This window comes from Durio zibethinus, chromosome 28, assembly GCF_047325235.1.
Source record: "Durio zibethinus cultivar Kanyao isolate XHJ-2024 chromosome 28, ASM4732523v1, whole genome shotgun sequence".
Lineage (NCBI taxonomy): Eukaryota > Viridiplantae > Streptophyta > Magnoliopsida > Malvales > Malvaceae > Durio > Durio zibethinus.
In genome coordinates this window covers 15,582,268-15,600,380 of record NC_143189.1, presented here as the reverse complement: position 1 = coordinate 15,600,380, position 18,113 = coordinate 15,582,268, and the positions used below count along the sequence as shown (strand labels likewise).

The 18,113-nt window shown below is 31.6% G+C and overlaps 1 protein-coding gene and 1 pseudogene across 2 annotated transcripts; one reads left to right on the top strand and one right to left on the bottom strand.

Moving 5' to 3' along the window:
• Window positions 1-4,040: 4,040 nt before the first annotated feature.
• Window positions 4,041-12,109, top strand: LOC111281044 (protein root UVB sensitive 6-like). The gene is made up of 13 exons (XM_022868602.2): window positions 4,041-4,535; window positions 5,211-5,309; window positions 5,431-5,544; window positions 6,786-6,857; window positions 6,935-7,045; window positions 7,125-7,244; window positions 9,767-9,868; window positions 9,984-10,056; window positions 10,169-10,252; window positions 10,351-10,415; window positions 10,562-10,663; window positions 10,763-10,945; window positions 11,597-12,109. Exons 1-13 carry the CDS (start codon window positions 4,176-4,178, stop codon window positions 11,648-11,650), a joined length of 1,539 nt encoding a protein of 512 aa, XP_022724337.2. The 5' UTR covers window positions 4,041-4,175; the 3' UTR covers window positions 11,651-12,109.
• Window positions 12,110-15,387: 3,278 nt separating this feature from the next.
• Window positions 15,388-17,749, bottom strand: LOC111280667 (zinc-finger homeodomain protein 2 pseudogene; annotated as a pseudogene). Its single transcript, XR_016335001.1, has one exon. The product of XR_016335001.1 is annotated as a zinc-finger homeodomain protein 2 pseudogene (transcript).
• Between the last annotated feature and the right edge of the window lie 364 nt (window positions 17,750-18,113).

The following is an 18,113-nucleotide window of genomic DNA, read 5'->3' as shown; positions in this document are numbered from 1 at the left end:
TTTATTGAATTAAAAATTATTTCTAATCAAATCTAATATTATATCCATGAAAAGTTTAGAGTTTATTAAAGAAAGAAATCCCTAATTAGTCGATATTGGCTTTACACTTCATTAAGAAAATCTAGCAGTTCTTGACCATATGCTCCTACTGGTGACACATTTGTCTTTTATTATTCAACATTTTCTACCATGTCATTGGCTTTGTAAGCAACTATAGTGATTTAGTCAAGCAGGGACTCCAACTGGTCATTTTTTCTCACATATACCTCTTTTACTTACTCACATTCTTCATTCACAGCCTCTATTTGTGTTTCAGTCTCAATCATAACTCCATTTAGCATTTGAACGTGCCTTTGTGCCTCAAAGTTTGCCTCGTCATTTTCTTGAAACTTTGCTTGCAACTGTTCATTTTCTTTCAAAAGTTAGGCTAGTTTTCTAGTGATGGATGACTGTGTTATGTTTAGGTCAGTAAACAGACTCTTTCATTCATCATTCTCTTGTTTGAGTGCTTGAATTTTCCTTTTTATCCTTTTTGTTTGTAAGTTTCAACTTTTCAGACTCTTTTTTCAAGCCAATAGAGAACTTTACTAGGCTTTTCATAGATGTAACTAAGATTCTTCTTGTTAGAATTGTTTTGTGATAATTACTCTTTATGATAAATTTAATGATGTGAATGCATGCATAGTAAAAGAAAAAGATTAGTATACATATAATATATATAAAAAATAATATATAAATACAAAAAACAACAAAAGAACAATATATAAATACAAAGAACAACATAAAAAGTTAGTATGCAAATAATATATATAAAAAATAATATATAAATTTAAAAGTTGAATATATATCTCATCATATATTTTATTTAGGATTTTTTAATACAAGGGAAGGTATGACTCTGACTTAGGTTCGAACCCTTAGGGTTTATTTACATGCTAGTTTGACAGTCTAAGGATTCCCAAACTGTTCATTACATCATTGTCTATTATAACTTAGTAAGGCACTTTAATCCTCACTCATTATAGGTTTCGAACGAAAATAGTTCAATTTGAGTAGGAATATTTCGTTAGCCCATGTGGAGTCATGAAATCTCATGAAATATGAAACTTGGGTGTAGAACTCATATTATGCATGTGCAAATGGATGGCAGGTATAAAGAATAAATAAATAAAGTATAAACAAGGAGAGAAATTCTTAAATTTATTAAGTTAGGCTTGGATAACAAAAAATCATTTACTAGCTTGACTCTCGATTCTCCAATAGAGTCACCAAACTATCATAACTCCGGAGATCTATCGTTAGACATAGACTTAAGGAGTCGTCACCAATATTTTTATCTAGGTGTGATTGACAACATAACTGAATCTATTTCATTTAAAAGGAAGTTCCAAAATTGACTTAAATATTTTTAAATAGTATATTCTAGTCCATAAAATCATATTTTAGGTTCGATAGTACAATTATGCATGAAGAATGTTATAACACCCTCACAATGCCCATTCGAAAAATGATACTAGTTTAATTTCAAGTTATCTAAGCTTTAGAACATCTTTATAATTTTTCAAAAAATTTAATTATTAAAAATTAATCTTAAAATTACTCCAATAGTTTGGTATCAATTTAAGATAATTTTTTCACCTCAAGAGTATTCATGAAAACTATTGTCCCATTTTAAAAAAACTCTGTTGTTGGAATCATTTAATTTTTATGAAAAAAAAAAACTTTTATTTGTGATAACCAATCAAAATTTAATTTTTATAAAGAGAATTTATTTTTATAAATATCTTCTAACATATTGGTAAAATTTTCTATCAAGAATTATCTTCTAATATGTCTGTAGGATTTTTAAAAAATATTTTTCTTGAGAAAACTCATTAAGTCCTCCAATAGTTTGATAAGATTTAATTTAAGATTTAAATCCTCCAATTGTTCAATTTTTATTTTTTCGAAAACCTTTTTTTAAAAATTTGAAAAAAAATTAATTAAAATAGACAAAAATTATAATGCAAATAATATCACACATTAATATAAATATCATGCAATAATATAATATATCATGCAGCACATCATGCAATAAAATATCAAGCAAAATAAAAAATATCATGCAAGTATTAATTAATTATGCAAATATAAATCACACAAATAAAATAATATATAACCCTGCAATCAAATATAATCACAAAAAAAATATAATAATCATGTAATTAAATATATTAATGATCATGTAGTCAAATTAATTATAATCATATCATGTAATAAATATAAAACCATATTATGCAAATAATATAAAATCATGCAAATATATATATATATATATTATAGTTAATATCAAAGTTTTTTCTTTTTCCTCATTTTAATAAACTCAACTACAATAAATATATAATAAGCAAAAAATAAAAAAATAAAACAAAAAATAAATAAATTAGAAAATAAAAATAAATAAAATAAAATAAAAAGAAAAAGAAACTATGGTTGGGTTGGGTTGGGTATTTACCAGGTTCACGTGTGGATCCACGTAAGCTGGGATGCAAGTCAGGCTTTGCAAAATGGCACCATATCACCTTGGGTATAAAAGTTAAAAATTCACTTATTTTCCTAAAAACTCCCTTTTTGCTTCTCTCTCTAAACCCAAAACGCTCTGACCTCTCTTTAAAATGCCCCAACCGAAAAACTTCAACCATTTTAAAAAACAAGCCAAATTCTTAAATGCCAGTGCCTGAAAATTCAAATGGTGCGGAGAAATTCATGCCAAACCTAAAGCAACCTATCGACTCAGATTTCGACTGCCATCAAATCCTCCAGCCACAATGAAAGTTGCCAAAAAAACCAAACCTCACTTGAAAATTCAAACAATAAACCCAAGACACCCAAAAATTTTTTAGAAAAAAACTATCAAACCCAAAAAAATTCAACAATTCTAGAAAAATCCTACAAATCTACTAAAACAGATTCTAATCCAAAGATTTAAGATTCCGCAAAACAAAATAAAACAAAACAAAAAAAAAAACCTAAAATTATTTTTGAAACAACCAAGAATTAAACCAATTTTCAGAATCCCAAAATCATTCACAAGAACCCAAAATTTCGAATCAAAATAAAAATTCCCATAAATAAAAACTAAACCCAAAAAATTAATTGCTAGAATTTGTTATTGCTCTTGTCTATTCTTCTTTCCCCCCATGTGTGGTTTCTGTTAATCTGTTTATAGGGATTGAATCATTTTAATTTGAAAAGAATAATTCAATCGAATCACAATTTTTCTTCTGTGATTGATCTTTTATGATTTGATTCCTATAACTTTTCCTTTTCATGCAAATTATGAAATGCTGTGATTAATTTACATATTTGATTCTCATGATTTTCAGATTTTACGTTTTTTCTTTCCTTTTCCTTTTTCTTGTTTTTTTTTCCTAATTTTCCTTTTTTTTTTTTTTTTTTACTCTTTACTTTTTTCCTCTTTTTCTTTAACCAAAATAAATTACAAAATTAAAATCAAAACTAAATTAAAAAAAATCTAAGCCTAAATTAAAATTGAAATTAAAATTAAATTAAAATTTTTTAGCTTTTATCTTATTAGGTCTGAAGTTTTTCAATTAAGACTCAATTTACAGTTGAAAGCTTGTTTTTTATTTTGAAAATTTTTTTGAATAAAATAATGTGTTTACAATAAAATTTATACTAATATAAATGAATCCTCTTATAGTATATATTTAATATTAATCAATAAGGTTCTAGTTAATTTTTTGTTTTGATTTGGATTTCTAATATTTAATTTGTGAATTTAATATCATGTTGGGTTCGAATTAAACTAGCATCTATACTATTACATACTAAGATTTATTAAATTTAATGTTAATGTAATAAAATAAGTATTTATAAAAACCCCTTTATAAAACAGAAAAAAAAAAAAGTGAATTATTACAATTTGGAGATAAAAGAGAAAATGAATTACCATTCTTACAAAAGAGAAAAAGAAAAAGAAATAGACACGAAACAAACAGTCCCTAAGAAAAGGTGCATGGGTAGCTCCGTTTGTTAATTTTAGGCCAACTCCCAATGCCCAAGCGGGAATTTTCCAATGCTCATTTCGTTAAAACCAAAGCAAATCGCACCATAAAAACCCTTGCTTCCACAAATCCACTAAAATTCTTTTCTGCTAACAAATAGAGACGGTGATGAAGCAATCGGCTAACTCCAACGCCACTGCCACCGCCCAAAGCCTGACCTCCCAGGAGTCTCACTTCCTCGTCCGCGAAACGCTGCGCATCAGCGCCAACCTGGCGTCAAATGTGTGTGTAAGTAGCAGTGGTAGTAGCCGCAGCATGAACGACGGAGCCGCGATTCCATTGATGGATGAAAATCGGAGGATGGGATTGCTGGGTGATGAATTTCTAGAATCAAGCTCGAAATTGATATGTTGTGAGGAAATTGACGGCAGGAGATGGATGTACATGGCTGAGAAAGATCCCTTTGGCAATTTCAAGAACAATTCCATTCGCACTCTCAGTTTGCACACCCCTCAGACACCTCTTGATGTCAGTTATTTTTCCTTTTTTTTTTTTTGCAAAAAGAAAATTAATTAATAGTAAATAACTTGTGCTATTTGCCATTTCTTAAGATCTTAAACTTACTGTTGGATTTGCATCTGTTTAGATATTATAACACTGGCATTTTGCTGACTTGGACTAGGTTGAGACACCGAGAATCTCAAGCGCGAGTTAAACTCAAAATAATTCGCTGCACAAAACTAGGCTCGACTTCAATTGAGTTTTAATTTTAAGTTCGAGGTTGACTCAAAATAAAAATTGAGTGATTCGAGCTTGTTCAATTAGGCTCGAGTAATAAAAAATGAGCTTGATTTTCATACTTGATTATTTATTCGAACTCGAGCTCAAGCTCAAGCTCATATATATATATATATATATATATATATATATATATATATATATATATATAGTAAAATAATTATTTTTTAAATTAAAATAATAAAAATATATTAAAATTTAAAAGTTTGATTAAGCTCACAAGCTATTAAAGCCAAACATTAGGATGCTCAAATTTGGCTCGCTTGATAAGTTGAGTTGCTTGAGCTTGACTCGACAATGACTGAGTCGAATTCGAGTTTTATCCAAGCCGAGCCTGAGTAGCTTGCTAGTATTGCTGTATCATTTACACCCCTAACTTGGACTGTGGTTCAATTGAATGTGCAGGAATTGATGTCATTTGTAAGGTCATATGTGGTGCCTGAGGGCTTTCCTGACAGTGTTACTCCTTCATACGTGCCATACATGACATGGAGAGCATTGAAGGTAGGTTTTTAGCATATTGGAAAGCCAAGAACATTACAAGACTCAAGAATTGCCCATGCCTCTCAATTTAGCATTTAAGCATCAATTAATACCATACTGATTACCATTGTGTTCAATGCAGTACTTCTTTGGTGGAGCAATGAGTGTTTTCACAACGAAAACCCTTTTGAGCTCAGTTGGAGTCTCTAGAAATAGAACTACACCTGCCGCTGTTGCTGTCAATTGGATTCTCAAGGTAGGGAAGACATAAGATATTTGAAGTTAGCAACATGCTTGTGGGCTGTTTGTCTTAGCACATCTTGAATTTCTCATATTGGTATCTTCTCTGGCTGGCATTTTGTTTCTCATATTAGTTTTTCCTCTGGCTGAGATTCAAAACATGTTAATAATTGCCATTTTGTTGATCAAACAGTGAGGTTTATCTGCAAACTCAGGCGTGTTATTGGGAATTTGTGCTCAGCTATGATACTAAAATGATCCTCTATATAGAAACTGGGTTCTATCTGGAGATTGTGGTTCCCTCTTTCTAGTCATGTTATGCAGATGTCCTTATTATGTTGAATTTCTACGTAACCCTGTTATTTAGCAGTTCATTTCTGAGTTCCAACCTGTCAATATTTGGATGCAGACCTTAGATCCACTTTGCTATTTTAATCCTTGTACTATGCTGCACCCTGCATTTCTAAAATATTCGCTTGCAAATGCATAATGTAATTTTCAGTGGTTGGTGTTGATTTGTGAATGGCTTCTGTAATATTAAATTACCATAGACAGCTGCTTTTCAAAGGTAAATATGTTAGTGATGTTTACATGGTCCTGGTAATTTTTCCTAAAACAACTGTGAGTTGTTTGATCAGATGAGTTTCTCTTTGAACATAACTGGCCAGTAAGTGCTTATGATGGCTGTTCATGCTGGCAGCTTGTCAAGTAGTTTAAAGCTTATATTCACTTGTTTGCTGCAAGATTCAAAGCTGGTGAATTCTTTTTTATAATGCTGGAGGATAAAGTTATAATTTCAGATTTTTTTTAAAGGAAAACTTGGTTGTGTACCTAACTGCTTGCAAAAATTTCTTTTTCGTGGATATTGGCATACTGCTTGTAGGAAGGAAAATAAGAGTGTAAGGTTTCTGTGGCCTTATGTTATAATTACAGTTTACTTTTTCCTTAAGTGAGCTGCTAATTGCCATTTCAAAAATTAAAACATCCACTTAATCCATCTAAAAAGAAATGTCTCAATGCTCACTTTTACTCCTTGTTGGCGTCTGTAAAGCATTCAAGAAGTAATTTAATAGAATTCATTAAGTAATCAAACTGCTGTAGTTTCAGAAATTTTTTGTTTATAACCTTACATAAGTCTTTATCCTTTTATATTATTTCCTTTTGGGCTTTTCTTTTTGTATTGAATGTGGTATTATTAAAAAAAAAGGTTAGTCCAAACTGACAGTCCATCAAGCTAAAGTTTCACTATGCTTGCAGGATGGTGCTGGTCGTTTTGGTAAAATGCTTTTTTCCCGGCAAGGAAAAAAATTTGATTATGATCTAAAACAGGTAAATATTTTTATGATGGAGGTGGTAGAAGTGGCACGTTCTTTTCTCGGGAAATTCTTATTTGCAATGTCTTATAGCTTCGGTTTGCTGGTGACCTTCTAATGGAGCTGGGTGCTGGGGTAGAGTTGGCAACTGCAGCTGTGCCTCATCTTTTTCTTCCTTTGGCCTGTGCTGCGAATTTGGCAAAGGTTGAATTGTTTTCTATACAATACATGTTTCTGTGGCCATTTAACTATTGCATTCTTATTTTTTGTTGCTTATTTGTAGAATGTTTCTGCTGTAACATCAACATCAACTCGGACACCAATTTACAAAGCCTTTGCTAAAGGAGAGAACATTGGAGATGTCACAGCTAAAGGAGAATGTGTTGCCAATATTGCAGATCTGGTATGCTAATAAATGTCATGATAGCTTCAAGTACCGTTCTTTACACAAACATAATTTTCTCTTAGGGTTAAAAAGTTCTAGAACAATAATGATATGGGTGGCAATGCAAAGAAAGATGAAGTAAGAAATGACTACATCCGTTAACAAGAGAAATGATGTGCCAATGGAAATCATGATGAGTGAAAGTTGCTTGGAAATGTGCAATGTAGATGCAAGTAGCAAACTTGTTAAGCATTGGAATAATTAGAAGGAACTAAATGAGGAAGGTCAGAGTCCAAAAGTACATTGAAGCTATGTTGCCATGACTCTTTATTTTCCCTGTAGTTCTTATGTCTGTCACATATCCATTGGACATGAGTATTGAGGTCTGACCCTCCAACTACGAGGAAAAACTTGGAAAAAAAAATCATATATACTCATGCCAGACACATACCCATAATCCTCACTCCCAAGTCTGAGTAACATAGTATGGAGGAAACAGACAAGCTGAAAATTAAAAAGACGGTTTTTCTAGATGGTGTACCATGGAAAACAGATATGTTTTGTTTGATTGAATGAGAGATTGGTGCGTCACAAACTCTTTAACATATTGAGAGTTCCCTCTGTGGCAATGGTGAATGCAATGTCCATGATAGTCAGGTGTTTTGTGTCAATTTTTTGTGCCGAAAAAGAGCACACCTTATGTATTAGCTAGATGTTCGATGCTGCTGCATTATGGTTTAATACTTTTAAATTCTGTTTACACCTATGGCACACAAGAACCATTTTCTGTTGTCCACAATAAAAGCTAAAAAACAAAGAATTATGTCTGAATGCATGTGATTTGCTCACAAATTCTTGTACTGGAACTTAGTGTAGATAGATTAATTGCCATTTCTAACCTAATCTAAGTCAAAATGTTGACGAATCCTCTCAATATTTGACTCAAAATGTTATTTAATTCTTGTTAAGCATCCAACCATAAACCATTTGACAATAGGTTGGGGGACAAAACTTGAAAATAGTAGCACAAGAAACTTAGATTAACACCACTTGACAACCCCCTTATTTCATTGTTTATGGAATAGCAACTTAATTATTCTAGAAACCTAAGATTAGAGATAGAGATCAATTATTGAATAAATTTAGTAAACCTTAAGGGAATATATTTCACAAGAATGTATTACAAAAGAGAGGATGGAGAATGAATTCTCCTACAAAGGTATTTTACAAAGAGAGGCGGGAGGAAGGAAGTTTCTATCCTTGCTTTGAGAAGTAGGACTTCCTTATAGAGTAAGCTACAAACAAGAGGACACAAACATCACTATTTTGTAGATTGGCCTTTTTCATAGGGTTACCCTTAATGGAGTTTTCCTAAAGGCTATGTCTAGACAAAAACGTCACTATCTTACACGGGACAATTCTAAAAGTAGATTTGTATGTTTTTCAATGAAAGATTGTGAACTTGTTTTCTTCCTTGAGTTCCATCCATTGGAGTGGGTCCTTGTCTTAGGATGTGGTGCCTTGGTCTTCCAAATATTTTAATAGGTCTAATTTGCTAGTAAGGTTTTCATGGTAGTGGGTTTACTTCGAAAACATGGTTGATATTGAAAGATTCATCTAGGTTGAGTGTCCTTGGAGGTCAATAATTGGAGTATTTGCTTTCATAATAATTTGTCTTGGTGCAGGTGAACAATATATTTCTATGGGGTGCTGTTCTCATATTTGGCCCTCCTCAAGGTAGGGCCACTTTTCAGGAAATGGGGCTTGGTTTAGTTTGCAAAGCAGCTTTTAAAGTGCTTTGCATTGGCTGGGGTTGTCATATTCTCCATAATGGTCAAATCACTTTGCAAAAGAGTTGCAGAGATGAGACATTCCAGCCAATGGGTGCTCACCCTGAACATCTTTTATCAGTCTTCTCCAAATTCCATTTTACCTACAATGGCCAAAAGAACTCTGGATTCTTATGGTACCTTTGCCAAACTCGAATAATACTAGCCATTGAAATACAGGCTTACCAATTCAGGGTTGTTCTCCATTTCATCGAGGCAAAGTTACTGTAGGAAAACACAAACCATAAGAGTCAGACCTTGATTGTTGACACCGTATGCCAGGAGGGCATTGAGGTCCTTTGTGTCGCCTAGAATACCTTGGTTTTTGAGTTGCCTTTCTAGAACATGTTACATTCTAGAGTTGCAGCTCCTAGTCTCCCTATCGCAGTCACCTCTATAGTGCTCTTTGGAGGCATTTGTAATTAAAATTTTACAGATATCACTAAATTGTTAATAAGTCACCTCAGAGCTTCGTACTTGTATCTTATGAATGTTGGAAGTTTTTTTGTCACACAGAAGAAAATGTATTTGGATTTTGAACTTTTGCAATTATGATATCTGTCTCGCATCAAGCCTTCTAATATTTTATTTCCAGTATCCTTGTCAATTTTTCATGTATAGATTATCGTGCATGATATGTTTGTCTTTCTTTATTCTATTATGTTTAGAAATTTGTGGTTTATCAACTGAGCCATTTAATTTTGGTTGAAGTTGGGAACTGGACTGAGCATTATGATCTCGAAAAGAAACCCATCGTTAGTTACTACATTTGCTCTCCTTTCATGCGGATATCTCTTCAGTTCTTACACAGAGGTTGGATTATGCACTAACATTTTCATTATTTTTGTTTAAAAATCGTCTGCCATTTTTTTTTTTTGTTTGTGAAAGTTCATATTCTGCTAATAGCTTTTGATAAGTTTCTTTCCAGGTTAGATCTCTAGTGCTAAACACATTAAATAGAGCTAGATTCAGTGTGGCAGTAGATTCCTTCCTTAAGACTGGTTAGTAGAACTGTAATAGAATTTCACTGTATTTAGACCATATATTATTTCTGTTCTTCTAGTCAATGACATTCTTAATTATATGACTTCATTGTGTTTCTTCACATTGCAGGGAAAGTTCCCTCATTGCAGGAGGGAAATATGCAGGAAAATATATTCAGTTTTCCATGGTTGAAGGACAGACCTGTTATTCTTGGTGTGTACTAAACTGTGTTTTAACAGTTTTCCCTGACAAAAATCTCTCTAGTGTGGCTATCTTATTTGAGTTAATCTAAATTTGTCCCATTATGGCAGGCTCAAGATTTAAGGATGCTTTCCAAGATCCCGGGGCCTATCTTGCTATAGAACCTCTCTTTGAGGTATGCTCTTTTAAAAAGGATATTAATTGAATTTCAAGGCTCTCTCCCCACAAAGCATGTATACGCGTACATGGATGATTAAATTAGAAGTTGTATTGATTAATTTCTCCATTTGGTGTGATGGTTTATCTCTTGATTGATGGCAGAAAGAAAAATATATAGTGACATATGATCCTTTGAAGGAGAAAGTATATGCATTGTTCAAGGATCAAGCAAAGTCGGATGACATTCTAAAAGCAGCATTCCACGTAAGATAATTTTATTGGCCTTATATACTTGTTATGTTAGCTAACCAAATTTTGCTTGCATATATTGGTTTTTAGCTGTAATTCCATCTTATATTACAGGCATATGTGCTCTTGCATTTCATTCGTTCGTCAAATAATAGTCAATCTTCATCTAGAAGTCAGCAAGAACATGGTCACTCAAATCTTATGCCCACAACTGCTGATTTTGAGCCTCATATTGCTGATTCATGTAAGATGGTTTCAACATCATTTGGACTTTTCAAGAACAAAGCTGCTGAACAGGTAAGCCATTCTTGTTAGAAATATGCCATTATGTTGTTCATACTGTTTGATTTATAATTTATTCTTTTGTATTTACCAATCTTGCCCTTCGGCTGATTTTGAGTTAGCGAAGTTTGATGCTTATGAGTTCAAATATAAAGATGGTTGGTTATACCTTTTCAAATGTCCCATTTTGTATGCGGTGTTCTTTAGAATAATCTAAATAGTCTAAAAAAACCTAAATAAATACAAAGTTACAATCAAACCCATAAAATATATAATAAAGTCCTAGATTACTTAATCTCTCAACTAGCATATCTTCATTCTCCATCATGTTTGGCTGCAACTTTTTCACTGTGAATCATGGTTGCAATATCTCCTAGACATTAATTAGTGTTGAAGCAGTGGTAATATCTGTCCTCCAGAAGAAGTTAGTAGGTTATTTCAGGGCTTACTGTGGTATTTTTGGTTGAAAATTACTTGCATCTGCAAATGCTGCACTTCTTGTGGGCAGTTTTGTAAGTTGTACCGTTGCTACCCATATTGTTGTTGATCCCTTACTGATGATCATATTGTGTATATAGATTTCTCTGCCTCGCATCGCATGTTTATAATTTGCATTTCTGCATGTCATTATGATCCTTTTGACATGCGTATCTTGTTGTCTGGTAGGGTTGGAGGATGTCAGATTCGCTTCTTAATCCAGGTCGAGCTCGACTGTGTTAATGGGCTAATTAGGATTAACATGCTTGAACTCTTTTGCTTATCTGAAATTGGGGGTTGAATTGCAAACCAATATCTGCGTTAATAGACATCAATAACAAGAGCATATACATGACAAAAGAGGTTCAGAAATCAGAATTGGTCATATACCAACGAGACCATTGGTCTGTTTGAGCTGGTTAGCCTGTGCAAGCATCCAATTTTCTGCAACTTGGGCTTTATATGCGGAATGCATTTTCAGGAAAAAGATGACATACACAGTGATGTTAAATAAGCTAATGCAGCATTACAAATAAGTTTCAATATCATTGTGTAACATCAGTACCAAATTGTCTTTCTTTGAAATCCTTTTTTTTTCCTTTTTATCTCTTATAGAGGAATTGTTGAGGCTTGTGTGAATAGTTTGAAATCCATTTATATAGTAATTAAAATTTATCTTGGGGGGTCAATATTCCCCATCTCTTTTTTTTCTTTTCCCTGTGTCCGTAAGAGCGGATGTTGCGAAAAACAGTTCGTCTGTGGTTCACAGCTGGGCTCTGGCCATGTGGTTAGACCAGCTTTGTTGGCAAAAATCAATTCTGGTGTTGGCTTTGCAGCCTTACAAATTCTGTTTGGGATTTATAAAATTTAGATTAGACAATTTATATGATGACAAGATAAAAATTACATATAAAAATATATAATTTGAAATTTTAATAAAAATTATATAAAAATTAATAAAATTAAAATTATATATTTTTTATTTTTATTCCAATTATGATAAATTTTATATAAAAGATAATATAAATATAAGTATTATTAATATTATGATAGACAAATTTCATATAAAATATAATATAAATATATGTATTATTAATATTTTGTATCATATAAATTTATCCCAATTAAAGATATAAACAAAAAATGAGGATACAGGGGGAAAAGCTGAAAATCATGATTGATGGGATACATCATTCATTACATTGCATGACAGGTGGGTAAGGATGTCATTTCGGTGGCAGAAATGCTGACATTAATTATTTCCTCAAGCATATTAAATATGGCTCACACTATCATGCTGGCTTCCTCATAAATGAGCGAGCCCTATATTTCCTTCCATATCCTTTTCATTTTCAGCGGTAAAAAATTAAATATATGTGATATTTGCCAAATTATTACATTTTTCAGTGATTATAAATTAAAAATTTTTACTACTTTTAATAATTTATTTAATAAATTACTTAATGAAGGGTTTTCCATAAAAATTTGTTAGAGTCTAAAAATTTTGAAGCCTATTTTTATTTAACAAATATTAATATTTTTTATTAATATTAAATCATAATAAAATCACCGATAAAATAATTATTTTTTAATCCAATGATTGAAAAAAGATTTGTGAGACGTAATTAGAGTTTGAATCTAACCAATTTCACTCTCATCCTCAATTTAAAATAATCTTAATGAAATCAATCTATATCTTTTGTAAAATAATTAATACAATATTTTGTTAATATTTAATTTTTGATAATTTATCAAACTATGAATTTAATACAAATATGATATAATTACTAAAAAAATCAACATTTTCAATTTATCAAACAATTACAACCCTCATTTTGGGGATAGATAGGACTTGTTTATGGGGAAATGACAATGGGAATTGGTGGTGATTCGAATAAAAGCTAATGAAATAAATAATAGCATACAGCAACACATATTCATTGATAGGAGTGGTTTGATGGGTTAATAATTGAAAACACAAGATATATGCAAATAAGACTAGGCCTCATAAAAAAATAATAATAATAAAAAAAACCACACCTCTTTAATGAAACACGTGATGTAACTGATGTTAACACACACTTTACTTGAATATGTTAAAAAAAAACCCCTTCATTTACAAGGTTTACCTAACTTACTTTTACCCGTCTTTATATATGGTAGTCATTATAAGTGAAAATAATACGTCCTAAGTTACTAGAATAAAATTTAAATTTGATTTAGTTATAATTGAATTCTAATAATTTGACTTATGATGTAAATAAAGTTTGAGTATTTAAATATTCGATTCGAATTGTTTAAGAATCTAATTAAATTTTTATATTTTAATATATATTTTTATTATTTTAATTAAAAAATTATATTTTATCTTTATATATATATATATTAATTCAAGCTCAAATTCAAATGTATAAATAATCAAGTTAAAGTCAAACATAAGAATCAAACTCATTTTTTATTCGGTAAACGAGTTTAATTGAATAAACTTGAATAATTTGATTTGTATTGCGAATCGAGTTGGAGTTTGAAATTAAAACTCGATTGAATTTAAATTAAATTATGAATAACAAATTTTTAATTAAACTCAAACTTCTCATTATATTAATTTAACAAATTTGACTTGGCTCGATAATATTCTTAATAATCATCAACGAGCAATTGTTTTCCCTCCGTTTAAAATGATTAATTTTCATTCACGCTGTTTAACTTTTTATTATGACTCAACTTCAGTTTTTAATTGTTTTAATTGTTATGTTGAATGATTTCTCAACCTTTTAAAATATGATTTCATTTTGATGTGTTTTTTTTTTCACAATTTTTACTAATAATTAAAAAATAATCAGGTATCATGCCAAAAGAATGTCTATGTGATGGACCACATAAGCTACAAAATGAACATTATGTTAGTATTAAAAGAATTATTTGAAGGAAAGATCAAAATAAAAGTATTTAGAAAAAATTAAGAAACTCAAATAGAACAATTCAAAATTTGGAAACTAAAGTGGATTCAAAATAAAAGCTTAGAAACCATAACTGAAATTTTCCTGTTTAAAATAAACAATAATATTTTTTTCCACAATTGAAATCATTTAACAAATTACATTGATAACAATAAAATTAAAGAGCAAACAACAAAAAGCATGGTTTGCAAACTAGCTAGCTAGTTGAATTTAATCAAATCAGCATGGGAATCAAGTCCAGATCATTTTCATGAAAATGGGTTATGTATTTTTTTTTTTTGTGGCCAAAAAATGGGTTATGCAATTAAAGATATATATATTTATATTTGTTCAATACATTAGCATCACAATGACAACTAATAAGTTATTGTATTAAATATGAAAATTAATATTTTCTTAAATACTGGTAAAACATGAAAATATATATTTGTATTTATTTTTAAAAATATTCTTACTTCATTGCAGGTTATATAATAAAAATAGGTTAGCTGGGAAAACTTGAGTAGAAGATAGAATGATTATTAGAATGTAATGTTAAACAAATTATTAAAATAATGAAAGGTTAAAAATGTTTAATTATTGAAAATTTTAAAAAAGAAAAGATATTGTCACTTGTCATATAATGGTTAAGCCAATAGTTGATCACTCATGTAATGTCTTCTAATGTGAATGATAATTATTTTTTTACAAAATATATTGCGATATGGGATGCAACATCGAATCGTAAATATTAAGATTTAAATTTTAAATTTATTAAATATTGTTTTTTAGAGTATAAATCAACTACATTAAGCTTTAAAATCAAATAAATTATAAATTTAATGCCTACTAATGTCAATAAGTAATAAAAATATCACCTAATATATCTGAGTTGTTGCTTTTATTTTAATTAATTAGTTTGTAAATATCACCCTTTGTACAGTAGCTACCAAAAAGAATCCAAGTTTTTTGGAAAGGAAGGACAAAATATGGTGGGTTAGCTTAGCTGTTATTAATAATTATTTAATTAAAATAAGTAGTATTTCTGTATTTCTATTTGTAAGCAAACATTAACTATAAATAAAATAATTCTATTTGAAAGTAATTAAACAAACATGTAGTATTTTGGTTTTCAAGAGATAAGACAGCTACTAGTTTAGAAAACATCAAACTTTTACATATATATTGTTGCAGAACACATAAAAAAAAGACAACTAATCATCTAATGATCACAAAATTAATCACTGAGGGCCCTTCTTCTTCCTCTGTAGATCATTAAAAATATTAGTAATTGGTACAATAATCCATTTCTACAGTTCATGCATGGATTTGCAAAACACATTACTAGCATACTATCATTAACTGATTAACTGAAACACAAAGTAAGAGTAAGAGAGATAGAGCGGAGAGATACTGATTGATTTGGTGTTTGATCACGGAGCAGTAATAGTGGTAGTAGTAGTAGCAGTAGTAGTAACAGCGGCGGTGGAAGAAGGGTTTTTCCTGGCTAGACTGTGCTTGTTATTGTGCATCCATACCTTGAGGACTCTTCTTTTCACTCCAATCTCTTGGCAGAACTGTTGCACAACAGCTTCTTCTTGCTTTTGGATTTTCCACCCAACTTTCTCTGCAAAGTCAAGCATTTTCTCCTTCTGTTCCTGTGTGAACTTTGTCCTAAACCTTTTCTTCATTACCTGGGCTGGCCTGCCCACTAACCCACCACCATCTTCGGCTTGTTCATCAGACTCTGAAGGGAGGGAGCCCATGTTGTAGGACATTATCATCTGGTGGGGTGTTGGTGCTGCTCTTGAGTGTATAAGAGTACCTGTAGGGTACCCTAGAGCCTCAGGAGGTAGGATACTCTTGTGGTGACCTAAGATGACTTTCCTTCCAACCCTGCTGAGATGTGGGCCATGCAATGGGTAAAAATCACATGAAGAGGGCTCACCTTCAATTTCTTTTCGGTGGAAGTTTCTGTGGCAGTTACAGGCTGAGCAATTCAGTGCTTCAATGGTACCCTCCTCACCACTGGGCATGAACTCACCACAGCCATCAGTGGCATTGCCTCCCATGGCTGCTGCATGGTTCTTGAGGCACTCTCTGTACCTGACCACTTTCTTGTAGGGCACATGATCATCTAGGTTTGTGGACAAGGAGGGGCCAGTGGAAGGGATTTGGGGTGCTGAGGAAGGTATGATATGGTTGTGGGGTGCAGGATCATGATGGATCATGTGCCCGTGCCCATGCCCATGCCCATGTCCCCCACCATATGAACTGTTCAATGGAATGGGGATCTCCCCTACTTGACTGGAAAGTTCCATTTCTATGTAATATATTTTATTTGTGTTCGACTTTGGAGGCCAAAAGAGGAAGAAGTAGACAAGGTTTGGTTGAGTGTTATGATAGAAGGGCAAAATGATTGAAAAAATTGAAAGAGCTTTCTTTCTTTCTTTAAAATCCTAGGAATTTTCTTGACAATTTGTCAACTCAGTCAGCAGCAACACAATAGAAAAACTATAAACTATCAATTCTTGACACTGAGTCTGAGAAACCCTTCTTTCATGAAAGCCCACCACCCCAAAAATGAAAAATACTTCTTGATAAAAAAAAAAAAAGTGACAGAGAGAGAGAGAAGGATGACCCACTATATATGAAATTGCAGATAAAAGCTTTGAACAGGTTATTTGAGAGAGAGAAGACTTTAAAACAGTTAATGTGTGTGGTGTGGTGGACAGTAAGGGATACTTTTGATGATCCAAAGAACAAAGGAAGAAAAGAAAAGAGTCATCAACAGCTAGCTTAGACTTTGAATGTCCATCTTATTGTTCTCAAATGTCAACTGGGAAAGCAAGAAGAAAAACAAAACAAAAAGAAAGCAAATTCAGTATCACTGTAGACAGGAGCTGGCAAGCAGAGCAGACCAATTAATTTGTCTCTCTACAAGTTGTCCAAAGTGAGAGAAACAAAGCAAGTGGTGTTGACTCAATGTCTCCCTTGGAAATAAAATGATGGCACCGTGACTGACATTAATAAGGCAAAAATGGGAACATATAGAAGAGGGTGGTGAAGGGAGAAAGAGGTGAAGAAGAGAGAATAGTAATGGGAGGTGGGTTTTGGTAGTGAAGCACTATAAACGAGAGCTTAGACATGTAGTGATACCCAAAAAGAAGAGATAAAGAAAAGCAGATTTTTTACTGGCAAAGAGGAATAGAGTTAGTTTAAGCCAAGAGAATTGCACTAAAAATAAAGGAAAAAAAGGTGGGGTGCCTTGCATTGCTTTGCTTGCACTATCAGCCATCAAGTTTACGCCATTTAGAGAGCAGTGTGTCAGAGGGTGCAGAAGACAAAGGAAGGTGAGAGAGAAATTAAAAAAAAAAAAGAAATTATAAATAGAAAACAAATGTTTGCTCAAAAGAAATTAAAATCTAAAGCTAGCTATGCTTTCTTTTTGTTTCTGTAGGAAAGTTTAGTGTTAATTATGAATGCTGAATCCTTTGCTTCTGAAAATATTCATTCAAGCACAGGAATAAATGTCTTTGCCCATTCATGTCTATTGCTTCATAAAATGATATCGTTCTCAACTTTAGCATGTACTGCACTATTATTTCCTTTCCTCTTTATTTTTATATACTATTTATTTACAAAATTAATTAGGTTTTAAATTAGCTTTTGTTAATTACTTAAAAATAAAATTTAATATTTAATTTAATTGATTCATATAATCATTTTAAAAAAATATTATTTAGGGGATTTAAAATTTAAATCTT